The 14,909-nt window shown below is 45.2% G+C and overlaps 1 protein-coding gene across 1 annotated transcript; it reads left to right on the top strand.

Annotated features, from left to right (window-relative positions):
- The first annotated feature begins 1,675 nt into the window (after positions 1 to 1,675).
- On the top strand, positions 1,676 to 6,676 carry LOC143426897 (forkhead box protein A2). Its single transcript, XM_076900618.1, has 2 exons — positions 1,676 to 2,020; positions 5,764 to 6,676. Exons 1-2 carry the CDS (start codon positions 1,802 to 1,804, stop codon positions 6,622 to 6,624), a joined length of 1,080 nt encoding a protein of 359 aa, XP_076756733.1. The 5' UTR covers positions 1,676 to 1,801; the 3' UTR covers positions 6,625 to 6,676.
- Positions 6,677 to 14,909: the final 8,233 nt, after the last annotated feature.

The following is a 14,909-nucleotide window of genomic DNA, read 5'->3' as shown; positions in this document are numbered from 1 at the left end:
CGTTGCGTTATTATAAAAATGGTAACGCGATTGGGTTACAAGTTCAGAAGACATTGGACGGGTTTGTAGAAAATGTCGACTTTACTTCTCGCGTATTGCGGTACCATAAACCACCTCCTCTGATCCGGCTCTCTGGCCTTGCCTTTATTGTCTGCGGACTGTTTGCCCCTTTTTTCATAGTTCTCTTCATTCTTCCGCCTTCTTTCTCCGTGGCGATGAGGGGGAGTACCTTCTGGTCCCTAGATTCTTGGAACCTGGACCCTCTCAGCCTGGTCTCCTTCGTTTCTCATGAATCACGTAGCCCAGCCGTTGGTGTTTGTTAAATGGCCTAACGAGCGGTTTTGCTGCGAACGGGTTGAAAAGCACGGGAGCGTTATTTGATTCCAAACAGCGACGGAGAAATTATTCACTCATTAAACTATGAATATTATTATTTTTTCTTTATCCTCGTTGTACGTAACATCGATTAAAAATGTAAAGATCTTCTAGCTGTAGTTGATGGTATTTTATAATTGTACAACGCTCTGCGCTCATTAGCAGAGCGTTTAATAAGAAATGAAGCCTCAGGCTCGAAGTTTACAGTGGCGAACACGCGTGGTGGCATTAATGATTGTTTACAAGCCACGAATTTAATTATTATAAAATATTCAAGCAGCCAGAGCTTGTGGGATGCTTTAACGGGCTGTTGTCAGGAAAGCGGCTGCCCACGATTATCGATAACCGACGAATGAAACGAAGGAGGATATCAGATGCGTTGTTTCCCTATAATTTTACAGCATTCGTACGTTAAATCAATTTTCTCGCTGTGCACACGATAAGCTATGGTAAACGGTCTATAAATGATTCATTTCGAACAATATTCGACGCAGATATCACGGTGTATAATTAATCTTCGTGCACAATGCGTGTCGTTACCGACAATCAAGCGACAATGCACACGCGTGCGCGTTTATTTCGATCGAAAACCAACGTATTCTACAAATTATGGTGAAACGTTAGCGTCTGATGGGGCAGGCGGTTTCTCTGGCGTCAACGTTGTCCGAAACGTATCGATACGCGTTTCAATTGCATCAGCGGTGCTACTCAACAGGGATTGTGTAACGCGTGTATGCAAATATCTCGCGAGAAAGAAAGGCACCGCTGACGAAAGTGACAAATGCGCCGATTGCGATAACGTTTTCCCTCGCGGTCATTTCTCTGGCCGTGTGATTACCAAGATTTAGGTCGATCCAGTCCTACGTATCATTTTCCCTCCGCACCAACGGCGTAAATGCCATTTCTTAATGCACCTTGTATACGGCTTCACGGTGCGAGCATAATTTCTTGCCAATTTTTTATCATCAAGAACAGCTGCGTTCGCTTTTTCACCCTCTCCTTCTCGTCTACTTAGTCTAGATTGCATCCCCGTTAGTAGCCCGCTTGATTTGCATCCCCTCGCTTGCTCAGCCGGCTCCGCCATGGCAAAGAGAACCACCTCGAGAACGAACGATCCGATGGAGGCACTAAAAACGAAACACGTATTTCTGATTTCAGCGCGGCTCTGAATCGAACTCCCTCGTTTTTACCAGCAAGACTCGATCGAAAATGGCCACGATCGATCCCAGCTTGTAGCCAACCGAACTGTCCGTCGAATCGTCCTCGATGTTGGCCGCGTGCAAGCTTCGAGAGCGTCAGAGGGCGCGAGGGTAACGTGTGACGGGCAAATGGGATGGAGACTGCACGCTCGATGAGAAAAGCAGGCGAAACACGCGTGGCGTCCGTGTTCTGAAGAGCTCGAGGTGACGAAGAAGAAGTTTGAAAGATGCCTCGACCATCGAGGGACACTTACGGCGACCAGAAGCCGCCCTATTCGTACATCTCGTTGACAGCGATGGCTATCTGGTCGTCGAGGGACAAAATGCTGCCCCTCGCTGAGATCTACAAGTTCATCGCTGATCGGTTCCCGTATTATCGAAAGGACACCAGGAGATGGCAGAACTCTTTGAGGCACAATCTGTCGTTCAACGACTGTTTCATCAAGGTAGGTGGCTCGTTTCGACGACAGACGTATCGTTGGTCGACGATGATGGACTTAGAGGCGAGAGATGCGTTGGTAATTTAGGTAACTGCTTGGTACTGGGGATTTCGACGCGCTTATGGATCGATCTGGTGGATCAAACAAGGGCTGACGTAGAGTTTCAGCGCCTTAACTAATTTTTACACTCGAGACTCGTTGTTATTTGGATGCGATGCAACTCTGTAAGGCGATACTCGAGAAGTTGTGAAGTGTATACACGAGATATTCATCGCAAAGTGTTATAGCGCTGTATATCGTGTGGAAACTTGTAAACGATTGGCGTTTGTTCACGTTACAATGGTGAGAACAGTGTGTATTGGCTTAAGTAATGTCGAGTGTAGAGTTTGAAACGTTGGATGCAATAGAATGCGTGATAATCGAGCCACAATTTCTATTTCGAAAGGTTCTCTTCACGCTTTTTCTTCGCAGGACTTTCTAAGACGATCGTTCGGTAATGTTGCACTGGTAAACGTTCCGATTCGCCTGGAACAGTGCTACTGGCACAAAAAATACTCAACCGTTCCCGTTAACGAAAATCAATTTCGCCGCAACGGGCAACAGATCCGATCGCAGAGAGAAAGAGAGAGAGAGAGAGAGAGAGAGAGAAACACGCGTTTCGAACATTTAGAAACGAATAATTGGGAAGTAGGATGTTACAGGCACGGCGAAAACGTTCAGAAAAGCATATAATTCTTTTCTGGTGGTGTAACGATGCGATCGCGGCGCAGAGATAAAGAAAGTGGAGACATGATTAATGAAACTTAATTTCTCTCTTTCCAATTTGAAACGATTGTTCGTGCGCGCGGTTTAAAGGAAGCGCGGAAGTCGATCATTACGCTTCTGCTTTGTGTGATCTTCGGTTAACGATATGTAAAAACGAGGCTGAGGTATGAATAAAAAAAAAAAAAAGGAGAAGAATCTGCGATTTCTGGATAAACAGGCGCTTATTTTTTCATGCAACGCCTCCGTCGGGACGTTAACCACGGGGATGACTTCCTTGAAAGTCGTGCGTGCACGATTGCAAGGGAAGACTCGCGAGAGATAGAAATTGACTCGAGCGAAGTTTCATAAATTCCGTATCTTAATATTTATTCGCGTTGTTATCACGTCGAATTCATCTTCACCGCGAGAAATGCAACCGCATCGCAACCACGTGGATTAAAATGTACATACGCGCGGATTTTTTTTTCCCCCCCGGCTGGTAGATGCAATCGTGCGCTAATTAGATTTTACAAATGAAACGTCGTGTACTTGACTCTTGGCGATTGTTATCTGCGAACGCATCCGTTTTCTTCGTTCATGTTCAAAGATAACACCGCCGTGTTTCTATCTCGTTCCCCGTATTTTTATCGCGCGGAAAGTTGCGAATCCGAAGAGTCCAGTTATTAGGTGTGATTAATGGAACTGGCGAGGGAGGGTGCTCGAGAAACAAAGTTCCTCTCGTTCTACCGTGTCGCGAACGATATTTGCCACTTCGATAGACTCGAACGAAAGCACATGGAAGTTGGTATTAATTAAAAACCAGGAACAGTTCTATAAAAGCGAAAAATAATTCCAAAATGATGGAAAATAAACGCTCTAAACTAGACTCTTCAAAAAGACATCTAATAACGATAGATTCTGCTCTATGCTGTACTCTGCCATGTCGCGAACGATATTAGCCACTTCGATAGACTCGAACGAAAGCACACGGAAGTTGGTATTAATTAAAACCCAGGAACAGTTCTATAAAAGCGAAAAATTGTTTCAAAACGATGGAAAATAAATGCTCTAAACTAGAATCTTCGATAAGACGTCTAATAACAATCGATTCAATAGTGTCGCGAACGATATTAGCCACCTCGATAGACTCGAACGAAAGCACACGGAAGTTGGTATTAATTAAAACCCAGGAACAGTTCTATAAAAGCGGAAAATTGTTCCAAAACTATGGAAAATGTATTCTCTAAACTAGAATCTTCGATAAGATGTCTGATAGCGATAGATTCTGCGCTATGCTGTAAGATGACACAAGATTCGAGCGATTCGCGGTTACCTTAACCGAAAACCATCGACGAATCACACGAGATGGCGAAACAAAAGTAAAAAGCGATAGAGGCAGGAGCAAAACGATCCAGCGGATCCTCAAGACCGAGTCGAACGCGTTCCTCGGTGATTCGGCTCGAGGCAGGTGCGAAACAGATGGCTGAGAGAAATATAACAGAAACCAAGACAACCTTGTCTCGCAACGTTCCTCCTCTTTTTTTTTCTCGACAGGGTCGCAAAGACGACGACAGTAATAAAAAGCTCGTCTTTTTATCCGAGCCGAATTCAATTGCCCTCTTTCCGCCTTCCAATCATCGTAAATAGATTGTACAAGTGGTACCCGCCAATTTTCTTCCTCTTACAATTTTATCCGGATACAAATGAGTAGTTCATGAAAGATACGCGAAACGAACGAACAACTGGGGACTCATATATTGGGTCTTGCCTCGTACGCGCTAAGAGCATTTAAAAGGGAAATACAGTTACAGTTGGTCTCAGAGTTGGGATTGGAGAAACATAGATGAGAATCGACGCCTCGTGCGTTATAGTTTACGAGCGAACGATCGTTTAATGCAGTCGCGCACCAGTTCCCGTCCCAATCGTTGGTTTAAGTTAAGCCACGTCGAACGCTTCGAGTGATCCTTAATGCCAGGTCGAGATGACCGCTTGGGGGAACTCCGTGGATTAGTTGGCTTCCTCCTACTCTCCATTTAACATTCTCGATCGTTCAGTTTGCTTTGAGACGAGATTAATTATGCGATAGCGGGACGCGTTTGACGCTAAGCGTGAATTGTGGCACGATTTTGCTAATTCCTCCTCTCGGATGAAAATGATGTAACGCACGGTGGCACATCGGAGACCTGTATCGGATAATAATAATGAGAGACTTCCGTTCGAACGGTTAAGAAAGGAGTAAGAAGATAAGGGGATTCTAAATGTGCCCAACGAAACGAACGCGGCGGAGATAGCAGACGGATACAAACGCGCGTTGTTATTGAAGAAAGCTCGTGGATTCGTTTAAATAATACATTCTTAAACGCGCCGCGTACTGACGAGCGTTTTTTCTCTCCTACTCTCTCTCTCTCTCCCTCTCTCTTTTTTTTCTACCCCGCCCCTTTTTAAATTATCAAACCTGAACAGTGTTCACAAAACGGCACTAAATCTTGTCCGTTTGTTAATCCTCGACAGTGCAAACACACAGATACACCGGGTATCTGCGCGTGAAATACAACTTCCTCAGCGCAGATACGAACCGTTCTATATGCATTTATGCTAATTAAATGGCTCTATGTACACGGTACGCTCGCCTCTAACGCGTTACATCAGCGCATAGAAATGCGCATTATGCACCGTTTGTTGTTTATATAACATTACAGGCCTGGTGGAGAACCTACCGCGATACCAGGCGGTATTTTTTTTTATTTAAAACCCGGTAATTACGTTCATTCCCGCCACCAAGGAGTTCCGTACGAAAAACTAAATCGCTGCTCCAATATGCACGAGAGGGACCAAATCGCGACCATCTAGCGTCGAACGATCGAACTGAACGACGTACGAACCCATTACCGCCAACAAGCTCAACGATCGTCCCTCTCGAACCAACGTTAAACGTTCACTCGCAAACTCAACTATACCAAATTCACTGAAACGAGTCTCTGTACCAGCGCAACTCTTCTTTGCAGGTTCCACGAGGGCCCCATCGACCAGGCAAAGGCGCCTATTGGGCTCTACACCCGGCAGCTCTGTCGATGTTCGAGAACGGCTCTCTGCTTCGACGTCGGAAGCGGTTCAAGCTCCACAAACCTGACAAAGAACTGTTAAAATCCGAGCTCCAAGCTCTGGCCTCAGCCATGCCACCGCCCCATTCCGAATCCTCCCCGGTATTGTCGATAAACCCAGCCGCGCAGACGAGCAGCCTAACCGTCGCCAACCTCCACCGTCTGCGCGACGATCTGCTCCGCTGGGAGCTCCAGGAGCGTCGTTTAACGATGACTTCCGGTGGGAACAGCTCGCCTGGCTTCGCAGCGCCCGAGGCCAGCTCCAGCTACTACCTGCTGTCGCCTGAGGTGCGACAGAGACTAGCGGGAACCGACGAGATCCTGCGCGGCTACGAGAGCAACCTCTTGCAGACGGGTAGCTGGAGCTTCCCTGGGTTCCAGGTCTCGCCTTACGTGTCCCAGTTGTCCTACTTCCAGACGGACATGCCTGAGAGCAGGCAGCTCTGCGTGGGTGCCGCGGAACCGAGCGTACCCGAAAAGACTGACTCGAGGGTGTTCATGGAGACGACGGCTGTCGATGGTAAGACGCGTTATCCGACGATGGGCGCTGGTATCTCGAGTCAGACGAGCATCCAGCCGGAGCAGAAGAAGAAGAAGAAGCCGTTCACGATCGAGAACATCATGGCGCCTGACGAGGAGCAGATCACTGGTAATCTGGAGGAGGAGAAGAGGTCCAACGGGCATCTTCTCGTGCCCAGGCCGCTCTACGCTGGGTTCTCGTTCGGTTTGTCGGCGAACAAGGTCCCGTACGAGACCGCCACCTGAATTTACTAGACGGATGTGTGTCTAGTAGAGGATTCGATGAGTCGACCCTAGGGGCGCGAGGTTCGCGGGACGTTGGCGAGGATGATTCTGGTGATCTGTGGTTCATCGAATCAGTCCTCCTGTTCGCATGTTTTTCTTTCTTCTTTTTTTGCCAATTTTGCTTTTTTCGAGAGAGAGAGAGAGAGAGAATTGTGTGCTGGAAGAGTGAGAAAGGAATATATTTTGGTGGAGCTTAGTTATTTTCCTGGAACGAAATGGTATACTTGAACAGGTAACAATGCTAAATGTAATTTAACGGAAATGATAAATAAAAGTTGATTAGCGATAACGCGAGGGTGTTCGAAAATTATTCATCGAGTCGAATAATCGAATTGTAAATTGTACTGTTTAATTAGTCTTCTCGTGGATCGATTCAGGGAACTTTGCATCGATTCTATGCCGTGTTGAGTACTTAAATGTGGCGTCTGTTCGATTAAAAATGAGATACTCGATGATTAATTGGTAGAAACGCACGATCGAAGATAATTCTCGAACATCCTGTAGATAACGATAAATCGAACGTAATATATTTAACGTTTAACAACGTATTTGCATTTAACGAGCAACGAGACGGACATTGTAACATTTTATATTCGTTCAGCAACGAGTACAAGCTCTGTACGACGGTAATTGAAGGGGAGAAAATTGGGGAGAAGAGTTTTCGAAGCTATTTAAAATTCTGTAGAGAAGAGAAAAGAGTATTACTAAGGTAGAAAGTTCAAACATGCAGCGAAGCGTTCGACGGAAGAAAGAAAGAAAAAAAAAACACGAAAGACAGCACTGAGAAGTGTACCAACGTCAACGACGAGAAGCAACTAGAATTACTCGAGCGAAAATATTAAAAAGCTAGAAATGACTCGAGTACAAAGAATCGCTATACCTGACGATACTTAAAGATACTCCATACGTAACGATACTTAAGCGTGTTAAAGTGTTATCAATCTTTCGCTGACTGATCGCGAGCACCAAGTCCCTCGAAGTAATCGGAACGAAAGAATCGTGTTCTCCAATATGGCGGTTGGAGGAACACTGAACACGTGAGAATCGACAAGTTTGTAGCTGGTGCATACTCGTAGTTTCTAATAGTCACACTCTATCGTCCCTTATGCATAATTACGAGTCTAGTTAACGTGTAAGAAGATCATTTACGGCTCTCGAGAAAAAAAAAAATTCTTCCTCTTCGACTTATGAACGGCGCGCAGTTTTCTTTACTATCCCCTCGCCTAGAGTTGTTATCTTCACGAATCCGAGTGTAATTCCACGAGTCTCTTGTTAAGTGTTACATAATTTTTTAATTCATAGATTTACCGTATACTAAATAGTTTTGTGATTGTAGTTACGAACGAAAGTGAGTTTATTTATAATTCTGCTTGGTTTTTTTTTTTTTTTTTATTTAATTTCCGCAGAGATTATTATAAATACCGCTTGCCATATCATAACCGTTATTTATATACTTGCGCTGTAAGGATTTTCGAAGATAAATCCGCGACATTGGCTGGGAAAATTTCAGTTTTCACTATCTTTGGTGATCGAAAAATTAGAGGGCGAAAATTAGGTGAACTTTCCATTGTCTTTTCCCATTAATAGTGAATCATACTCGAAGAGGAAATAGTGCTCGGATTAGAGAGTTAAAATACAAGACGAGAGCGTCGATTTGACGGAGTCAATAATGTTAGACGTAAAGGCCTTAATTGTCGATTTTTTGTTTTCATTCGATCCACAAGGATGTAGCTCCGGAACTAAAGGTTAGGCAGATGTACGATACATGTGTAACGGAAATAAGCATTTCCAAATTGTAATTAGGCATGATAATTGATGGGTTATACGAACTATCCTTTCTCTATCATTTGTCTTCTTTTCTTCGAAGCTAAAACGATTGAAAAAGCGTCCGTTTGGAACAGTAACGAATCGTTCGATCTGCCTGTGTAAATTTCGTTGTTCAACGGGATCACGTGCGAATCTATCGAAAGGAAGTTCATACCATTGTGCGAACCGCTTGTAAACGATCTACAGGCGTAAAATATAATTAATGTACTCGATCGTACTTTCACGAAGATGCCCGTAAATGTAAACATTGCTTCGTGGTTAAATAAATTATTGTATATATCTGGAATACTCGTACACCGATTTTTCTTATTTAAATTCCCCTCGTTCAAAGGATCGACCGTTTTCCTGATCAGCGTCACGAATAAACTCCACTCTCCTCGCTGAAAAACAAATTAATATTCGATACAATTCCATTCCGATCACCGCCTCGAAGAACAGCCTCGCTGAGCGAGCGAAGAAAGTAACGATATCGAATCGTCCACGCGTTTTTCAAACTTCCCATCGAAAAACCACTCTGTAATTCCAGAGAACAGGCACCCCCTTTGGCACACGGAATTATACACGAGGCTGAAGAAGCGAGAAGGGGGACGGGAGAGAAAGTAACGACGTTAGATTGTTTTTGTAATGGACGATCGAGGCACGAGATAATTAATATGGAGTAACCTTAGGAGAACTATCGAAGGGGTGGCGAGGAGTGCGGTGCTGGTAACGGTGGATAGAAGGGGAGAAAGTACGAGGCAAAAGAGAGAGAGAGAGAGAAAGAGAGAGAGAAAAACGAAAACAAAAAAGAAAGAAAGGAAAAACGAGAAAAAAAGGAATTCTTTCTTTATAGCGTTTAATGGGATTCTTCGCACTTCGGCCGGTGCCCCGACAAAGGGCCAATTCTGGCTTGGGCCAAAGGGCCTCCTACCAAATTAGAAACCACCTCGAATGATTTATCGGCCAGGGATATTAAATTAGAAGGAATTTCGTGGTTGAAAGTAGCAAGCCCGTACTTCTTCCCTTAATAGCAATAATTGCCCGCCGGACGCGATACATTCGGGGCGCATACTTGATACCTTATTTACGCTCACCGTCAATATGCTCGCTGGGAACCTCTTCTTCTAATAACAACGAGATCCAGATTAATTACGCGCAATTAGAGACAGAAATCGTTTCTTCTCCAACTGATCTGCATTCCACGCGATCTAGATTTTTCACGACACTATGCAACTTTGAAGTTGCACATAACCTAAGAATCCTCCAACACCACGCGGTGACTCTAAAATCGCTGAAACTCTGCTGTTCCCTGGAAAAGATGCTGTGAAAAAATAACTCGACTCTGAAATTGTTGGAGCTTGTGATTTAAAAAAAAAACAACTCAACAACGTCAAGGGAGATTACGTGCGGTGCGTTCGTATTCCTGCCAGAGTTCCAAAGCTGTCGATGGATCCGTGGACACGAGTAATTGCCGGTAATGGACTCGTTACTTGCAGATTTTCTAGGGACACGTTGCTCGAACATTGTAATAACGAAACTCATGTTTCAGAGGGGCGTGACTGTACGTGTCCCACCGTCGCAGTACAAACACGTTCGCGTACGTCTGACTGGCGACAATGAACACGCAGAGATTACGATCTTCGCGGGTGCGCAGCTTGAGAAACAACGCGAGCGCGTTCTGATCGAAATGGCGAACGAACGGTGGTGGAGGAGAAGCGAAAGTGGAAGAAAAGCGGCGTAGAGGGTGGCTGGGGACCACCAACGATCTCGATTGGTTATTAAATCTCGCAGGTATCGAGATTACGGTGTAATCGTATTGATAACAGCGGCGTATCCTCGCCTCTGGATGCCCTGTCCCTGACGGTTTCCCATTTGCCAGGACAAAGCCCCTTTTAAACCGCGGCCTTTGTGCTCTTAATTCGGTGCCGTGCGTGAAATCGACACGTTTTTCCACTTAATTCACGGACACGCCTGTTTCTCGCGCTTTCCTCTCTCTTTCTCTGCCCCCATCCCTCGTCTCTTGTCCCTCTCTGTTGCCCTTTTTTCATTTTTCTACACGTTCGTAGGCTCTTAATGCTCCTTTTTCTACGGATTGGTCTTATATGGGACTGCACCGCGTGTGTTTGCGTTTGTACGGGAATTAATTTCGAATAATGTGGAAGGTTTCCTCTGCAATTTACATGATGAAATTTGTTCGCATTTTTCCTGATGAAAATTACGCTCGCGAGTATAGTTCGACGTCGCACACCGCTCGCGAACGGTTTCTTTATTTTCGTCTAATTTATATCGCACACGCTCCGCTAAATTGCCTCCCCGCGATAGTTCGATATATTTTAAATAAATTGTTTCACGTAAAACGGCTCTACCCGGCGTAATAACCATCGAGCCCGCCTTTTAATTAGAATTTACGCGTCACGTAATGAATTGAACCTACGCGCGGTTCTATTCCCATGGAAATCGACGCTGGATAGCGAGAATTAATATACAAGTGTAATTATAATTGAAAGTACACGGAAAGCAGTGCGTCGTTCGATCGAAAAATTTGCCGCGTTTCTCGCTGAAGTCGCGATAGAATTTTCCTACGCTTCGTTTAAATATTCACGATGTTACCATCCACGTGACGAAACGTGGACAGAAATCAACCCCTATTGTTAAAGCGGATACAAAGCGATACGATGGTATTCCTAATAATACGGTAAGGGGGAAATAAGTAGCGATTCGAGCGTCGATCGAAACAGAGTGAAACAATAATCCAACGATCGAAGAAAAAACTCTCTATTCCACCTTCAATACCATAGACTCGTTCCTTCGAATCGTCGACAAGAAGCAGTCCGCGTTACAATCGATCGAGCTTCCTACGGAGCTCGACTTTGCAGAACAACGTGGAGGAGCGTGTAATTCGTTTGTCGAGCAAAAGGAAAGGCGGAAGTGAAAGCAACGGACGAACTGTCGGCTCTTTTTTCCAGCTGGAAAACTTTGGACAGCCTCTGGAAAAGCGCGGGTGAAATGAGGTTGCGAACATCGTGAGAAGAGAGGGTGGAAAGTCAGTCTTGCAAATTAGGGGTAGAAGACAGTGCTCGTAAACTTCTGAACGAGTTTGAAAAGGTGCTCGAGAAAAATCCATTCGTTTAAACGATATATTAAAAGGAAGATCGTTTTGCATACTTCATTACGTAATGCAATCCCTTCGACGAAGAGCAATGTCGCACTTAAGCGCTGGTCTTTGACTCGAACACGTAGCAGCCGGGCAACGATACTCTCCGAGCGATCGTTTCGCACCCTGTCCCGCTCAAACGAAATTAATTACCGCTCGAGCACACTCTTCTGCTCTTCATTTTCCATTATTCATTTTCGAAAGTCCAAGAAGTAGGGCGTGTCCCCACGTTTCAGCGTGGCGAGGTACTGAATTGAAGGCTGCCCGCAAAAAAAACCACCGCTAGTCCGCTCCCGTCTTTTCTCGCAACGCGAAACTCTTTTTTTATTCGTCAACAAGACTCTTACGTAACGTCGAACTGTAAACCTTCCACTATTAACAAAGTTCGACAGACGATATATACACTCAATCCTCTTGCAACGCGACTTTAATACCACGAGAGAGGGTGTGGACCATTTCCAACTTTCCTCGAGAACTGTACAACTGTCCAAACGATGCGATGCATCGTCGAAACTCTTTTTTTGTTCACCAACAAGACTCTTACGTAACATCAAACTGCAAACCTTCTATTACCAAGTTCGACAGACAATATATACACTCAATCCTCTCGCAACGCGACTTTAATACCACGAGAGAGGGTGTGGACCATTTCCAACTTTCCTCGAGAACTGTACAACTGTCCAAACGATGCGATGCATCGTCGAAACTCTTTTTTTGTTCACCAACAAGACTCTTACGTAACATCAAACTGCAAACCTTCTATTACCAAGTTCGACAGACGATATATACACTCAATCCTCTCGCAACGCGACTTTAATACCACGAGAGAGGGTGTGGACCATTTCCAACTTTCCTCGAGAACTGTACAACTGTCCAAACGACACGATGCATCGTATGAACATCGAGATATAGGATTATCGCATCGAAATGAAACCTGACCACGGGTCGAGAGCCGCTAAGAACCGATCGAATCCGAGATCAGTCGGGATGCAGCTGAAGAGGATGACTCGTTAACAGCCCAGCTAGATGGGCCACCCGTGCGCACCCGAATCCTATCCCGGTCCCCGCGTCTCAAACGAGCCGATGATCGTAAACTGTCAAAGAAACAGGATCAAAGTGGATTAATGAAATCCCGCGTGTAGTGACAGTAGCCACGGTGTCCGTCTCCTCTGCCAGGCGAGTGTGTAATAGCATAAAGGAGAAGAAGAAGAGGAATAATAACACGGCGAAGAAAAGAATAATAAGAAGAAGGCCGTGGCGGTCGTGCGTCGAGTGGCAGGAAGAAAACGGGCGTAAGTACCGAGACCGGTCATTATTTATGCCATTATAGCTCGGTCTGGCCGGTTGCTTGCGAGCCGCGTAAGGCTGAACGTGGCCGCCAAGACTTAACGAGCCTTCGTTCGCGTTCATCCGAGACCCTGATAAAAGGACTACCTCCGGACCGCCTCTCGACGATCGCTACCCTTCTTCTTCTTCTTCTTCTTCTTCTACTACTATTTCTTCTTCTACCTCTTCTTCTTCTTCTTCTTCTTCTTCTTTCTCTGGTTCTTACCTCTCCGCTGTTTCTTCGTTGCTCGCGTCTTCTTCCTTTTCTGTTTGGGGTCCTCCTCTCTGTTCTATGGCCTCGTTCCCTCAGCATTCGACCCAGCAGCGCCGCTCCTTATTAGTCTTCTTCTGTTTTCCGCTTGAAAACAGTCCGCGGCTCGGCTCTGTTTAGATGATTGATATCGCTGAATGACCGGCGAACGAGTTACACGGGATGAAGGATGGCGAGCGTCTGCCACGGCTACTCTCTTGCTTCATTTACATTTATCCGGATGATCTCGCGGCGGTGTCGGCAGCTAGGCGGGTTTGTTGTGATAGCCTCGTGATTCGGGGATGGTTCGACGGGTGTTCGCGGACGATTGAGTTTTCATCGTTGTGTGCGAGGGTAGAGGTTCGACTCTTACCAGTCAGGTATGGTTTGCTGTCAGAAATCGTCGATTTTGGGGATGGTTTTCAAGTGTTAGCGAGATTCTAGCTTGAGAAACTTGTTGACAGTGTTCGTGTAAAGGGATTTAGCTGCTGTTCGCTGTTTACTGAGTTTTCATCGTTGTGTGCAAGGGTAGAGCTTCGACTCTTACCAGTCAGGTATGGTTTGCTGTCAGAAATCGTCGATTTTGGGGATGGTTTTCGAGTGTTGGCGAGATTCTAGCTTGAGAAACTTGTTGACAGTGTTCGTGTAAAGGGATTTAGCTGTTGTTCGCTGTTTACTCTTCCATCAGATGGATTACTGAACGCGTTGGGGTTTTGGTTTGGGGTGCGAGGTACGATGGAGTCTGATGGTTCAATTGCTAGAAAATTGGGAAAATCTCTGAATGGTGCGTTTTAAATGGCGATAGGGTTCGTACACCCGACTCAGTGATTAGTCACGGTTGTTCGATGGAAAATACGGGACAGAACAGGGTCGAATTAAAATACACATGTCGCGGTGTAAGCGTTGCATAGATCATGCTGGACAACTGGCTGTATCGGAATAAAAGAGAACACGAGCGCGACGTGATCCATCAGAGACGTCAACGTGCAGTTGCTTACCGGGCATGGTATCTTATTAAATCATAAATTCGAGATCTCGACGACATTAAAATAACACACTCTCGCCGGCTGGTATCGCGTATAAAATGCCCTTTCTAGGATCCGTGAGCGTAATTAATAATGAAACCTGATTACGAGTTGATCAGGATGTGTCGTAACAAATGATCAGCAATTTAGTGTCAATGCATATATTCCCTTTTAATTTAAGTAATGACGCCGGATTAAATTGTAACTTACAATTTGCTGGCAATTTCACCGAGTTATGGCCCCGACGGTATGGTTTCAATTGGTGGATGTTAATAACGGGGGGGGGGGGGGGGGGATAGAGAACCTTTTTTTTTTTACGTTTCACGAACTAAAACCCTCCTCTCCTCTCTCTTTTTCCAGTATGATAATTTAATTAAATACAGCTTATTTGGTATCCATTAGCCAATTACGATGAAAATCATAAATCCTACAACGACAAAGTGAAGCAAATATATTTTGCCATTATATTCTGCAAATAAAAAGTCGATTAGAATTTCCAGAATAAATCGAAGGCACGATCCAATTAATCCAACTCTGGGGATCCTCTTTGGTTCGTGCATTGAATCACCGTCGGGTAGCTCGAGACGAGGCGAAAGAGCCCGGCTGATTTCGAGCTGGCACGCGATTACTCTTTGTTGTAATTATCGATTCGCGAGCGGAAGCGCGGTCGCGGGACGTTATTGCG

The sequence above is a fragment of the Xylocopa sonorina genome, chromosome 9, assembly GCF_050948175.1.
Source record: "Xylocopa sonorina isolate GNS202 chromosome 9, iyXylSono1_principal, whole genome shotgun sequence".
Taxonomy (NCBI): domain Eukaryota; kingdom Metazoa; phylum Arthropoda; class Insecta; order Hymenoptera; family Apidae; genus Xylocopa; species Xylocopa sonorina.
The sequence above is the reverse complement of the archived record's forward strand: the minus strand, read 5'-3'. Positions and strand labels throughout refer to the sequence as shown.

Coding starts and splice junctions, on each gene's coding strand:
- LOC143426897 (XM_076900618.1), top strand. CDS start 1,802: ATGCCTCGACCATCGAGGGACACTTACGGCGACCAGAAGCCGCCCTAT. Junction 2,021..5,763: donor TCAACGACTGTTTCATCAAG/GTAGGTGGCTCG, acceptor TCTTCTTTGCAG/GTTCCACGAGGGCCCCATCG.